The sequence below is a fragment of the Macaca thibetana genome, chromosome 20 (genome assembly GCF_024542745.1).
Source record: "Macaca thibetana thibetana isolate TM-01 chromosome 20, ASM2454274v1, whole genome shotgun sequence".
Taxonomy (NCBI): Eukaryota; Metazoa; Chordata; class Mammalia; order Primates; family Cercopithecidae; genus Macaca; species Macaca thibetana.
The window spans coordinates 58609436-58623010 of NC_065597.1; the positions used below are offsets into that span (position 1 = coordinate 58609436).

Here is a 13575-nt window from a genome sequence, read left to right on the forward strand (position 1 = left end):
GCTGGGGGTGGGTGCACTGTCGAGACAGAGCTTTCTACTCCCACTTTACCCAGGGCACCCCTCCTAATCACCCATTTTTAAGTCTTTTTTTTTTTTTGAAATATATATGTGGAGGTTTAAGGTACACTTTGAAAAAGCATTCCCTTAAAGAAAACAAAACAAAACAAAACACTTTTGTTTTTTTTGAGACGGAGTCTCGCTCAGTCGCCCAGGCTGGAGTGCAGTGGCGTGATCTCGGCTCACTGCAAGCTCCGCCCCCCGGGTTCACATCATTCTCCTGCCTCAGCCTCCCAAGTAGCTGGGCCTACAGGCGCCCGCTGCCACGCCCAGCTAATTTTTTTGCATTTTTAGTAGAGATGGGGTTTCACCGTGTTAGCCAGGATGGTCTCGATCTCCTGACCTCGTGATCTGCCCGCCTCCGCCTCCCAAAGTGCTGGGATTACAGGCGTGAGCCACCACGCCTGGCCTCAAACACAACTCTTGAAATCATGAATTTAATGAACTTAAACCAAGTAAATAAGCAAGAAAGAAATTCCAAGTGACCCTTCAGTAGGCCCAGAAACCTCATTATTGAAGGTGAAAATCACAGCTTACTTTACAATGACCCATATTTTGACAAATACTATCCATCAAATGATGGTTGTAAAGACAGAATCTTGGACAAATGGCCCCATACCCATATTGTTAATTAAGATATATGGTCTCATTCACTTGTCCGTTCACTAAATATTTACTGAGTGCCTATACGCTGGACTCCCCTGTGCTAAATACTGGAGGCACCACAGTGAACAAGATAGCTGTGATCCTTACTCCTACGAAGCTTTTAGAAATTTATTCTTCTCTTGCAACTGAACTCATTTTTTGAGGACTTATCTCCGGGCAGAGGAAAGGGAGTTTGGGTGTAAGGTCAGGCTGGAAAGAAGTTTTGACAAATGAATCTTGAGTCTATCCATCTTTCTAAATATGTAGTCAGTCACCATCTCTCCTGAGCCAAGCTCAAGGAGGCTGAAGCTGACACAGCTCCCCATATATTTGCCCCTCTGTCTGTCTAATGGGGAGATATCTAGCCTATTTTGTTCTAGCTGCTAAAATCCTATCTGTGTCTCAGTACCTGTCTTCCTTTAAGGATTTTGAAGGGTGAATTAGAAGCATCTTTACAATGCAGGCATCTAGGCTCCCAACCCCTGGGGATAGCCCTCAGAAACCACATATACACGTAATAGTGAGCCAGCCTCAGGGGTGGAGGAACTGGTCTTCCCAATGACTTATGAAAGTCTCATTGGAAGATGGGAAACTTTGGTTCTGGACTTGACCCTGCTGACCATGGGTAGCTTTAAGCAAATCCCTTCACCTTTCTGGTTCTCTTGTAATTTTACTTACGGAGTGAAGGAACTAAAATGTGGATTTTCCCAAAGAAACATTTAAATTTCCATTTCTGATTGGATTCATTAAGGTAAGGCTAGCTTGCTGTAACTGAAAGTCTCAGGGGCATAACAAAATACATGTTTATTTCTTTTCATGTCATAGTCAATAGGGGTGACTCTGGTCAAGTGGTCTTTTATGTGGCTATGCAGGGGCTCAGTTACCTTCCAATTTGTGGCTCTGCCTTCCTTTAAGGTAGAGGCTGTGCAAAATTTCAAAAAAGACCACCAGAATAGGTCAATTGAATGAATGCACAAAATCAAGGTGATTCAAAACACTTGAGCTGGCAAATGGGGAAAGATTGAGACAGGAGAGACTCCAGTGGGAAGTTTTAGGGACCAGGGCTAGAGGTGCCACGTACCTATTCTACCTACATTCCATCGGCTTGAGTCAGTCACATGGCCATGGCTAAGAGCAACGAAGTCTGGGAAATGCAGTCTAGCTGTTCCATTGGCCTGACTCAGTCACATGGCCACAGCTAAGAGCAAGGCAGTCTGGGAAATGTAGTCTCTGTGGTAAAGAAGAAAGGAAAACAGGTTTGCCAACCAACCAGTTGGGTATAGGAAACTGCAACTTTCCATGGCGGTTGCTTCTTGTTATTCTCTACTCAGTAAGGGTTTAAAAATCATATACTTCTGCCTCAACCAGAATAAATTACTTATAGGAGGCTGTTGCTATAATCCAGTTAGAAAATGACAGCAGCTTTTATGAGGAAAATCTGTCCACACACCCAGTTTTTCCCAGGAGAGGCCATGTATGCTTGTAGTCTCAGCATCCCATCCATGTGGTACCTCCTTTTAACTCTCAAAAGTATCCAGTTTGGATGATAAATTATATAGTCATCCTATCTTCACCATGCAGACGACAGAAGAGAATATGAGATTGTATAAAGATGCACAATATTGCTGAAAAGAAGCCACATATAGCCACTGTTCCATAAAGGCAGTATTTTTTTAATTTTAAAATTCTGCATCTGAAAACACAGTATGACAGAAAGCATGTATATACACCTGCAGTGTTTTTGGTATGATACAGTATTGAATACATCCACTGTTTTCTGCAAAAAATTTTGCTTTGTCAGACAGAAACAAACTTCCCTAGACAAAAAAATACAGCTAAGGCACAATTTTGTTGTTGTTGTTCTGCTAAATAAAAAGACAGAAAAGGTGCAAAAATGGGCAGGTAATGCAATCATTTCTGAGAATCACATTCTACCTCAAGGAAAAGCATTCAGATGACTGGAACTTTGATTACTGGTCAATTTCAGATAGTTCAATATCTCTTAAAATACTCCTTTAAATAAATAGCAAAATATCTACATATTTCAGTGTGTGCCATTTGAATTCTTTTTTTAAAACTTTATTTACAGATTCTCTGTTTTTTAAAATCAACACATTACAAAATATTTCTGTACAGTTTTATGCATATTATGATCTATAACAAAATAGTTATTTTTAAAAACTATATCACCACATGTCTTTGAAAACAACGAAAGGGACGGTAATAACTTAGAGTGAGGCCTCTAAAACAAATACCCAAACAAATGCTATTGACAACATAATATTACAAAAAAAAAAAAAAAAAAAAAAAAGGCAAAAGGACTACAAAGACAATTGCGCACAATTCTAGTGAATTTCCTGTGAAAACCCTGGGGTTGTCTTTGGCCTCCATCAGCACTGGAGCAATGGAAGGGTCAAGAATAGAGTCTGAAGGTAGGAGAAGGGTGATCCCTTTGAGAACCCTACCCATCCGGGAATATTTAGTGCTATCACTTTCCAGGCAGGAAGGACGACGAGATCAATGGAGAACGTCTCCTGATTTACCCTTGAATGAAGTACATAAAGTCACTCAGTCTTGGGGGCAGGGGAGGTTTGCAAAGCCTTTTCGAGCACTCTGCCGGTAATTAAGCCAGCCCATTACAGCGGCAATATGCTCTAAGAGAGTGCTTCAGGAGTTGGCTGAGCTTGAAATGAGCACCCAAGCCTTCATTTTGCCCATAGGAAAAATAAAAGAACATTTTTCTTAAAGACGACATTTGTAAGCAATTTCTATAGCATCTGCAAACTACAGATTGGCAGCCCCTCCCTTAGGAGGCTGCCCACAGAAGCTTCATGATGCTCTTTCTTCTGCGATGTTGGTGGAGATGGGAGGGAAAGGATGGATGGTCAGCTTCCCAAAAATAATGTTAAGGCCACATTTCGAAAAGGAGAAACCTAAGGCTTTTTTTGTTTGTTTGTTTTGAAGGAGGGATGGGAGAAGCAAGTTGGAGGAACATGAGGGATGGAGTAGATGGCATTAGGGATGGGGACGACAAGGTGCAGAACCCGCTTTCTGGTGGTGTCTGTAGGCAGAGGCAGTTGGAATATTCCCAGCCAAGTGGAGAGGGAAGAGAGGCCACATTCTCCGTGCATAAGCTTGGCGAGACCAGAGCCAAAGACAACGTGAGGGGTAGACACAGGTGGCGCAAGAAAGCCCTCCTCCATCTTAAGAGGGTCCTATACAGTATCTTGTTTGCAAGGTAAAAACAAACAAATAAAAAAACTTCTAAGTTAGAGAGCCAGAGAGGAAGAGAGAGAGGAGAGAGAGAATTTGCATAGATCATACATTCAGCTCAAGCAGATTTGGACAACTTCGTTCCCCCCTCCCAGGTAAACTCAGCAGACACAATGAGGTAGCGCCTGTGGTAGACCCATGGGCAAAGTAAGGTAACTGAGGCAGAAGCAAACAGGACATCCCATGAGCCAGCACAGCCCTATGTGATTTCCAAAGAGGCTTCCAGGGATGGGGCAAGATGGCTGTCAACGCTTGGGATTTGGAGAGAGCCTGGCTGTTTCACACCCTACCTCCTCCTCCTCCTAGACTGTCTTCGCCATTTCTGCCTGGTTGGATGCAGTCCCACAAGGGGTAGCCCCAGGCAGATGTGGACCTCTGCATATCTAAGAGGCAGCAGTCCAGATCTCCAGATTCTGTTCCTTCTTCCCTTCAGCACAATCTTGGGACCAGGAGAGCGGAATGATCCATTGCCCCTCTGTGGAACTGTGTCTTGGGGAGGGGAATTTGACTTAGCAAGACGTCCCCATTTAGAGTTCAACATGGGCTGTTATTTTTGCCCTGACCTGATGCTGGCTTTTTTCCTCTTCTACCAGGGCAATGCATAATCTCACTGTAAACCACCTCGCCAGAGAGCAGAGGTTGCTGGCAGTGCACATGTGGAACAGTGGAATTTTTCTTTGCCCACTATCTGTTAAAAAAAAACAAAAACAAAAACAACGGACATTGAAAAAATCAGATTTTTTTTCAAAAAATCTGGATTTCTGGTTTCCTTTCCAAATTGGAAGATTCCACTACACTGTGCTTACATTTTTAACATACAATGATAGGTTGGAGCCGAGTAGCAGCTGCTCATTCTGGGTAGGTCATGTTCATGTCAGTAAGACCACGGTCCCCATCCCCACTCCCATCATGCCCTTTTGTCTCACACCAACCATTTCACTCATCTGTGCTAGTATCCTGGGCTCCGTAAGCATCTGTAACCCCTACCACAGTGTGTGGCTTTGATCCTGTAGGTCTAGCTTGCTGTCTTTAAAGCGGAGTGCTTTAAAGCGGACAGCTGCTTCTAGAATGTACACCTCTCCACCCCTGGATGCTGCTGGAGAGCTGGTGCTCCAAATCCTCAGTGAACTTGGTTGTGGAAGGGCTCTTTATTCATACCCCACTCCTGGTAGCTACTGCCCTGCTCTCTGCATCTTTCTGGCAGAAAGCTAAAGGTTCTAACCCGTGTCTTCTATTTGCCAACTAGAGAACCAGAGGGAAACATGGTCTTCAAACACCCAAACTTGTGCCCAAAGTAGAAGCAATTGCAGTGAGCGAGAGGTGGGGGGCAGGTCCTGTAGTTCTGCTCATCCTCTCTAATCCATTTGCATTTTAGAAGTTAAACCCACAATGAGAAATGAAGCCAGAAGGACTCATGATCTCACCAGGAAAGCCTTTTTTTCCCCTGCAAAGGGAGAAAGCAGTGTACTTCTTACAACACGGGGGAATTGCTCATTGCCTCCTTGGAGACACACTGCTTTATGCGTGGACCAGGAAGTGAAGGGGGATGTGGGAAGGCTGGCTGTCTCCTGAGCTCAATTTCTGCCTGAATGTCACTCAGTGAGTGGGACACTATATGGAGGGCTGCAGCCTAAGGAATGCTTCCTTCTCTCCACAAACCAATACCCCAAGGCCCACCGTTAAGCCTTCCTGAGCTTCCAGGGACCTCGTCACTGGCTCAGCTCACAGGTGCTATGCCCTGCAGGCTGTAATAGGTTTCCAGAGACCATGGCCCTATGCTTTTGAAATCTTCCACAACCCAAGCTCCAGGCTGTCTGACAATCTCCAGCAAATACATCATTCTCAGGCAGGTTAAAAAAAAATTTTTCCCTAGAAAAACATCCTCTTTTCTCAAATCATGCTGGGCTTTGTTTGGGATTTTCCTTTTTTTTTTTTTTTAAACCAAATGTAATATCTGCAACCTTATTCTCTGGTCTCTAATAACATTAGAGAAGGCAGAGGAATACTATGTGTGACTTCTCAGCTCTCCGAATTAGCTGTGGTGAGGAAGAAATGAAGTCACAGGAAAAAGGGAAGGGTCCCCAGAGTCAGCCAACTCTGCCATTTCTCCACTTGTTCCAGGATAAAACCAAAAAAAGGCAGACATGTTAGTGGGTGCAGGAGGGACCCCATCTTGACGTCCGCAAGTTCACATTGTGCGCAGGGACTTGCTACTGCTGAGTCCCCAAAGCCGCTGCAAACACAAAGCACTAGTGGCCCAGCAAAGAGGGTGAAAGGGAAGTTCCTGAAGTGGCTTCAGCAGCCCCAGGGAAACCCTGGCCAGAGGCAGAGGCCGGGAGCAGAAAGAGGATGTGGTACCCAGCTTCTGGCCACCATAGAGTCTGTAAAAGAGATCATAGGGGCTTTCTGAGAAAAGTACCGTGAGATCCCTAGAATCGCTGTTGAGAATGACTATCTCCTGGACTCTGCTGCCTGGATCTGATGACCCTCTTCCTAAGATGGATCTCGCTCAAAGGAGCCTGTTTCCCTCCATGAAGGTCACATGGATGCCCATGATTAGATGGGCCATGGTAAGGCATCCACGGAGCAAGCAGGGATGGCCCAAGCTCTCTGCAGCTAGCACATTCCCCACCCACCCTCCAAGCTTTCTGCCTGTTACCTCCTCGTGCCTGTGGCGGGGGGTGAGCGGGGGGAGGATGGGAGGCTCAGGAATTCCAATACTCTTGGGATCCGAGAGAGAGATGAGGCTGACACTCTGTATAAGGAAAAAGTGAGGCTCCAATGGTCTCCAAGGCACCCCACTCAAAGCCAGTGGAAGATGCCGGTTGGAGCTTTCTTGGCATGGTGTTCAATGCCCCTGCTTTTACTCTGAGGAGGAGGAGGATGGGGGGTAGAAGCAGAGAAAGATAAACCAAGAGAGAGACACCAGAGGGTGGGAAAAGGGGCCTTTTGTGAATAAAGGCAGCTTCAGTTAGTAAGATAACATAATTGACAAGCTGCAAAAACAGCACCTACTAATTAGTCATTGACTAAAACATATAAATAATAAATATCTAAAGTGACCCTTCTCTACATCCTCCATTGCTAACAGGACATCCTGCTTTGCGAGGTTTGGGATGGGGCAAGCACAAAACGAAGGGCAGCCCCTTCAAACCTATGCTGGAGAGAAGTGTCAGGACTAGCTCTCCATGGGAAGGGCAGATGGCTACCAGCGGTGAGCCCTTTTTCCAAGGGAATCCCACCATTCAGGCGAGATGGGATTATAGGAGCAAGGGACGCCTCCTGCGAAGGGCTCTCCTGGTGAACAGGGATGACACTCCAGGGGGCTCGTGGCAGGGAAACCTTTTGGGTTTCTGATAAATCAAACACTTGAATCATACTGTTTTTCGTTGTTTAAATAACCTTCCCACTTGTATGTTCCATGTCCCATTGAGCCTGTTGGCCCCTTGGATTAGGAAGGGCATGAAATTAAAAACCAAATCTGAAATGCTATTTCCTGGACGGGAAAAGTCTGGTTCATGCGGTTTGGTCACTCCCAACAGCACCGGCGTGCAACTGACAAAGGGTTTGTGTGTCTGACCTCAGAACAGAAGGGCTCTGGCAGGGGATGGGTGCTGCGATGCTATCTAGCTCAGGAGTTTTGCTCCAAGCATTGCTTTGTGAGTTTCACGGCGTTGCCTTGTGAGTTTCACGGGGTTGCCTTGTGAGTTTCATGGTCACGGCCATCAAAGTTCCCATTTTCAAGGATCAAAGAAGGTCATGGTCTTGAGTTTGGTGCTCACAAACATCATCCTATTTCTGCTACTTTGTGTGGCAGCCTTGAGGGAAGGAGGCCTAGACCCCTGGACAGGTGGCAGTTGCACTTGTGGCTGGACCTTGGCCATGCCACATCAAAAGGCTTTCCCACTTACCTAGTTACTAAGGAGAATAGCTCAACCCAAGGAGGGCCACTGAGAGGCTCAGAGCTCTCCTAAGGCTGCAGTCTCCATGAGAAAGGGACCACGACCAAGGCTGGCACAAAAGTCCCTCAGCCAAGGGAGGAGCAGAAAGATGAACCAAAGGGCGGGGCTGGAGTTTGAACCCATGGTTGGTCTGGGCAGTGCTTGTCAAACTGGCATTTGCAGAGCCCTTGGGTTCTGAAGAGGTACCGTAGGAGATACCCTGGGCAAGGGGACCGACCGGAGGGCTGAGCTTTGGGAAGGGAGCCTTGTACTCTTGAGCTTCAACCAGAGCAGCTTGCATTTCGTCCGTACCCTGAACTCCACTTATGACTGTGCTCAGTAAACAAAAGTTCTGCTGCTCAAAATAAAAGTTTCAAAATCACTCGTCTGGGGGTGGGGTGGGTCACTGGACGGGGAAGACAAGGAACCTGTAGGACTTGAGGATCAACCAGAAGAGGTGAGACCGTCACAGTGCAGGGACTGAGTCGTCCCACCCGCAGCTTGCCAAAGGCAGGTTGTTGGCTGATCCTGCTTTGACCTGCTGACCTTCCCTTTCCATCATTCTATGGCCAGGAGAGACCCATTCTCAGAGGGTGCCCCCCGCAGGGTGGGAGGCCAGGGTTCAGGCCCCACAACCCCTCTGGCTGCTTTCCTGTTGAGATCTTGCTGTGGCCCACTCCTTGTGCCCAGTGCTACCTGAGCCGGCCATCAGGTTTGACCGCCCCCAGCTCCGACTTGGGGTCAGGGCTGAAGGAGCTCCAGGCCGTCTGGCTGCAGATCTGCATGACCCGGCAGGCCGTGGGGCCCGTGGCACAGATGTCCATGGCAGTCCACATCCCGCCCACCAACGAGTCCAGCCATCCCTCCAGCACTGTGCCTGCGGAGGCTGCGTTCCTCCGTGCCTGCTCCACCTGGGCGGGGCTGATGGGCAGGCTGAGGACGGGGTTCAGGCTCTGGAAGCTTTGCTCCATGTAGGCGTTGCGGAGGGGCCCATTGTGCAGCTTCAGTGCCTCCTCTGAAAGACAAAGGGAGCAATTTGAGGATTAGAACAGCCACCAGTAGGATGCCTACTCATACTTAACCCTGTGCCTGGTGCTGCACTGGGCATCATGCATCGCCTCATTTAATTCACATGACAATCTCATGAGGAAGTTCTTTTAGCAGTCCCATTTCACAGCTGAGAAAACTGAGCCCGTAAGGACAGAGCCCACTCTGTACAGGGCATGGTGCATGCCTTTATTCATTCAACACATGTTTACAGAGCACCTTTGATAGCAGACACTGGTTCAGCCAATACATATTTTTAAGCACCTACATTGTGCCAGGCATTCAGTCAACACATATTTACTAAACACCCATGGTCTGCAAGGCACTGTGTCATTTGATCAAGGTATATTAAGTATCTATTAGGTACCAGGATCTATTCTAGGTGCTGGAGCAAACCAGATAGGAAGGTTAAGATCCAGTGGAGGGAGAACAACAACAAAGAAATAAACAAGTAGATAAATAAGGTTATTTCAGGCAGTGGTAAGTGTCACAAAAACAAAAAAAAAAAAACAAAAAAAAACACAAAAAACCAGAGTATTGAGAGAAGAGGGTTGGCAAACTGCAGCCCTTGGACCTAATGTGGCCTGTGTTTGTAAATAAAGTTTTATTGGAACATGGCTTTGCCCATGTATTTGCATATTGTCTATGGCTGCTTTTGTGCTACCAGAGCTGAGTACTTGAGACAGAGACTGTATTTTACCCAACAAGCTGAAAATATTTTGTATCTAGCCCTTTACAAAAAAAGTTTGCTGACCCCTGGGTTAGAGAGTGACAGGGTGTTTGTTTATGTTAGACAAGGTGGGTAGGGGAGACCTCTCTGGGGAGGTGACATCTGAGCTGAGTGATGATTAACATACAGATCCTGGGGAAGAGAATTCTGGGCAGAGGGAATAGCAAGTGCAAATCTGAATTAAGCCTCTTTCCCCCAAATCACACAGATGCTGAGTGTTGCAGCCAAAGTCCGTACCCAGGTCTGTTTGGGGAGCCCAGATCTCAGCTGCTGAGTGTCCACCTTGTACTCTGCATAAGTTGGATTTCTGCCTCCTAGAAGCCTAAGACAGGGTGCATGAACTGACCACAGCACAATCACTCTGGAAGTATGAAGTTTGAACCTGGTTGAGGCGGGGTGGGAGTTCGAAGTAGCTCTCAGAACAGTGCTGCCTTGCTGGGCCCCTCCTATGTGCCAGTCACTTTGTGAAGCACTTCATACAAAAGCCCAGGTACTACAGATGCAAAGCCGTCTGGTTTTGCATCCCCACGTCCAACATACCAGGTGTGTGACTTCTGACCTCCATGCCTTGTACCTCAGTTTCCTCATCAATAAAATGGGTAAAGTACTAATACCTTCCTTCTCACTTTGTGAGGCTTAAATGGGCTGACTCATATAAAGTGTTTACAAATGACACCTAGCATATACTAAGTGCTGGGAAAAGCTTAGCTAGTGATACGGTTTGGCTATGTCCCCACCCAAATCTCACCTTGAATTGCAGCTCCCATAATCCCCACTTGTTGTGAGAGGGACCTGGTGGAAGGTAATTGAATCATGGTGGGTTTTTCCCATGCTGTTCCTGTGATAGTGAATAAGTCTAATGAGATCCGTTGGGTTTTTTTAAAGGGGAGTTCCCCTGCACAGGCGCTCTTGCCTGCCACCATGTAAGATGTGCCTTTGCTTCTCCTTTGCCTTCCGTCATGACTGTGAGGCCTCCCTGACCATGTGGAACTGCGAGTCCCTTAAACTTCTTACCTTTATAGGTTACCCAGTCTCAGGTATGTCATTATTAGCAGCATGAGAACAGACAAATACAGCTAGGATTAATTACTGTTGATATTAGTCCATAATCCTCACATACCTAAAAAACTAGGGGGGCTGGTTTTATCATCCCTATTTTACAGATGGGGAAACAGAGGCAGTGGGAGTTAGAGACAGATCTGGGGTTAAATCCAGGACAGACTAACTCCAAAGGCAGTGCTTATCACTCACCATGTTATTCTACTGCTCAGGGTCATCGCCAAGGTCTGATATTTCACTCATGCAAAAATTCAAACAATTGGGCCAGGCATGGTGGCTCACACCTGTAATCCCAGAACTTTGGGAGGCTGAGGCAGGTGGATCACTTGAGGTCAGGAGTTCGAGACCAGCCTGGCCAACATGGTGAAACCCTGTCTCTACTAAAAATACAAAAATAAGCCAGGTGTGGTAGCTGGTGCCTATAATCCTAGCTACTCGGGAGGGTAAGGCAGGAGAATTGTTTGAACCTGGGAGGCACAGGTTGCAGTGAGCCAAGACCACACCATTGCACCCCAGCCTGGTTGATAGAGTGAGACTCCATCTCAAAAAAAAAAAAAATTCAAAAAATTGCAACTTCAGGCATAAATGGGTTAAACAGTAACATTTACATGAGAGGGACTATTACTACCTCCCAGGGCTTCACAATGGGGAAACAGGAAGTATAGCAATTTGGGGTGAAGGAAAGAAGGTATACACTTCTGTTATTTGTAATATTTTGAAGACATTCACATTCATTGCTTGCTTTATTGCTTAGTAGAAGCACATCTTTTTTTATTTTATTTTTTTAGAACGGCTGGCCAATAAGTCTGATGAGTTGTGCTTTACCAAATCAGGTTTTGCAAGAGCTGAGATAGCTAGGATTATAAGAAACCTTCCAAGATGATTGCAATGTTCAGAAGACAGTGCTTCCTGTTTGCCTGACAGCAGCTGCCACCACCAAAGGTGCCCAGGATAGCCTGGATGATTAACAAGTGTCCAGAGTAGGCAAGAAGAAGGAAGAAAGACCATATGCTTACCCTTCTAAAAGCAATGAGAATAGCAGATGAATTCAAAATACGCCTTGACTAACACAGACAAGATCGTCATTTCTTTAATTCCCAATGCCCTAGGAAGCAAAAGGGTTGGGTTCTGTGGTTTGGATGGGCACAAGTGGGAGGAAGGAGGTGAGCCATCATCGAGCACATCCTCTGTCTTGCAAGGGTTTAGCAAAGCTGCTTTCTCTCATGGTAGTTAGGAGCCACTGTGTTTGGAAGTCTGGTCCTAACCCATCTTTCTCTAATACAGGGTAGGGTGGGTAGCTCCAGCCCCACCTGCCAGGAGAACAGGGCCTGCCGTCTTTGGTGCAGGCCCTAATTCCTCTATCAGAGCCTCTCAGCACCTCCATTCTGCAGAGTAAGAAAGTGGAGAATGAGGAGATACCGAAACTGACAAAAGGCAGGACATTCAAAGGGAAAAGAACATCTAACAAATACGCGAACACTGGGAACCAAACATTGTGGTTGATGGAAAAAACCCTTATGAGAAATGAGGTTAATGTGGGAAACGCTATTACAATATTAGCTTGCGATGCTCGTCTCTATAATTAAATTTTCCTCAATTCCACCTCATCGGATTTCTTGCGATTACCAGGGATGCATCAATAGAAAATTACTCTTGATGAATCATTTTACAAATTGCATTGCTCCCACCTTCGTGTTCACTGTCATTCATTGGAATATCGCTAACAAATACAATTACCGAGGACAGGAAGGCTGCTCTCGGTGGGGGTAAAATGACCCCTGGGTTATCCTGGGTGTGTGTGGGGAGATCCCTGCCTTCCTTAGAAACTCTAGAAGAAAACACTGGAAAAATCAGGACCCCATGAATGGCCCCCAGGCTACTCTACTGGCATGGGTGTGTATTCAGGAGCACTGCTTCGTTCTGTCCAGCAGGTGTACCTGAAGCAGCGAAGACACAGCCGTTTACCCCCCTCTCCTCCATGTCTGGCATTGGAAATCCTTAGGGATGCTAAAGATGTGAACTTGATCAAGAAGGAACCTAAGACCTCTAAGAGGGTGGGATTGGGCCTGGCCAGCTCTGGAGGGGCTTTCTTTTGCCTGGTTCATAGGGGAAGAAGGAGCAGGCTTCCAGCTCAAGAAAACATGGGTCTCTATCTTTCTGCTTTCTCTGCACAAAGAGCAGAAGCTGAGCCTTCACTTTGAGACTCCTATGATAGAGGACTGATTGATTGATTTTTTTTGAGAGGGAGTCTCGCTCTTGTTGCCCAGGCTGGAGTGCACTGGTGTCATCTCAGCTCACCGCAACCTCCACCTCCTGGGTTCAAGCGATTCTGCCTCAGCCTCCCGAGTAGCTGGGATCACAGGCACGCATCACCACGCCTGGCTAATTTTGTATTTTTAGTAGAGACGGGGTTTCACCATGTTGGTCAGGCTGGTCTCGAATTCCTGACCTCAGGTGATCCGCCCACCTCAGCCTCCCAAAGTGCTGGGATTACAGGCGTGAGCCACCGTGTCTGGCCTATTTACTTATTGTTTTGGAGATAGAGTCTTGCTGTGTCACCCAGGCTAGAGTGCAGTGGTATGATCTTGGCTCACTGCAACCTCTGCCTCCTGGGTTTAAGCGATTCTCATGCCTCAGCCTCCTGAGTAGCTGGGGTTACAGGCACCTGCCACCATGCCTGGCTAATTTTTTGTACTTTTAGGAGAGACGGGGTTTCACCACATTGGCCAGGCTGGTCTTGAACTCCTGACCTCAAGTTCACCTCAGGCTCCTAAAGAGCTGGGATTACAGGCGTGAGCCACTGCACCCAGCCGTGATAGTGGT

The 13575-nt window shown here is 46.7% G+C and overlaps 1 protein-coding gene across 1 annotated transcript in view; it reads right to left on the bottom strand.

Annotated features, from left to right (window-relative positions):
- Positions 1-2354: 2354 nt before the first annotated feature.
- Positions 2355-13575, bottom strand: part of XYLT1 (xylosyltransferase 1) — a 369876-nt gene continuing 358655 nt past the window's right edge. Inside the window, exon 12 of the mRNA XM_050774856.1 lies at positions 2355-8931. Within this exon, the coding sequence (XP_050630813.1) occupies positions 8609-8931 (323 nt within the window). The 3' untranslated portion in view covers positions 2355-8608. The remainder of the gene's footprint in view (positions 8932-13575) is intronic.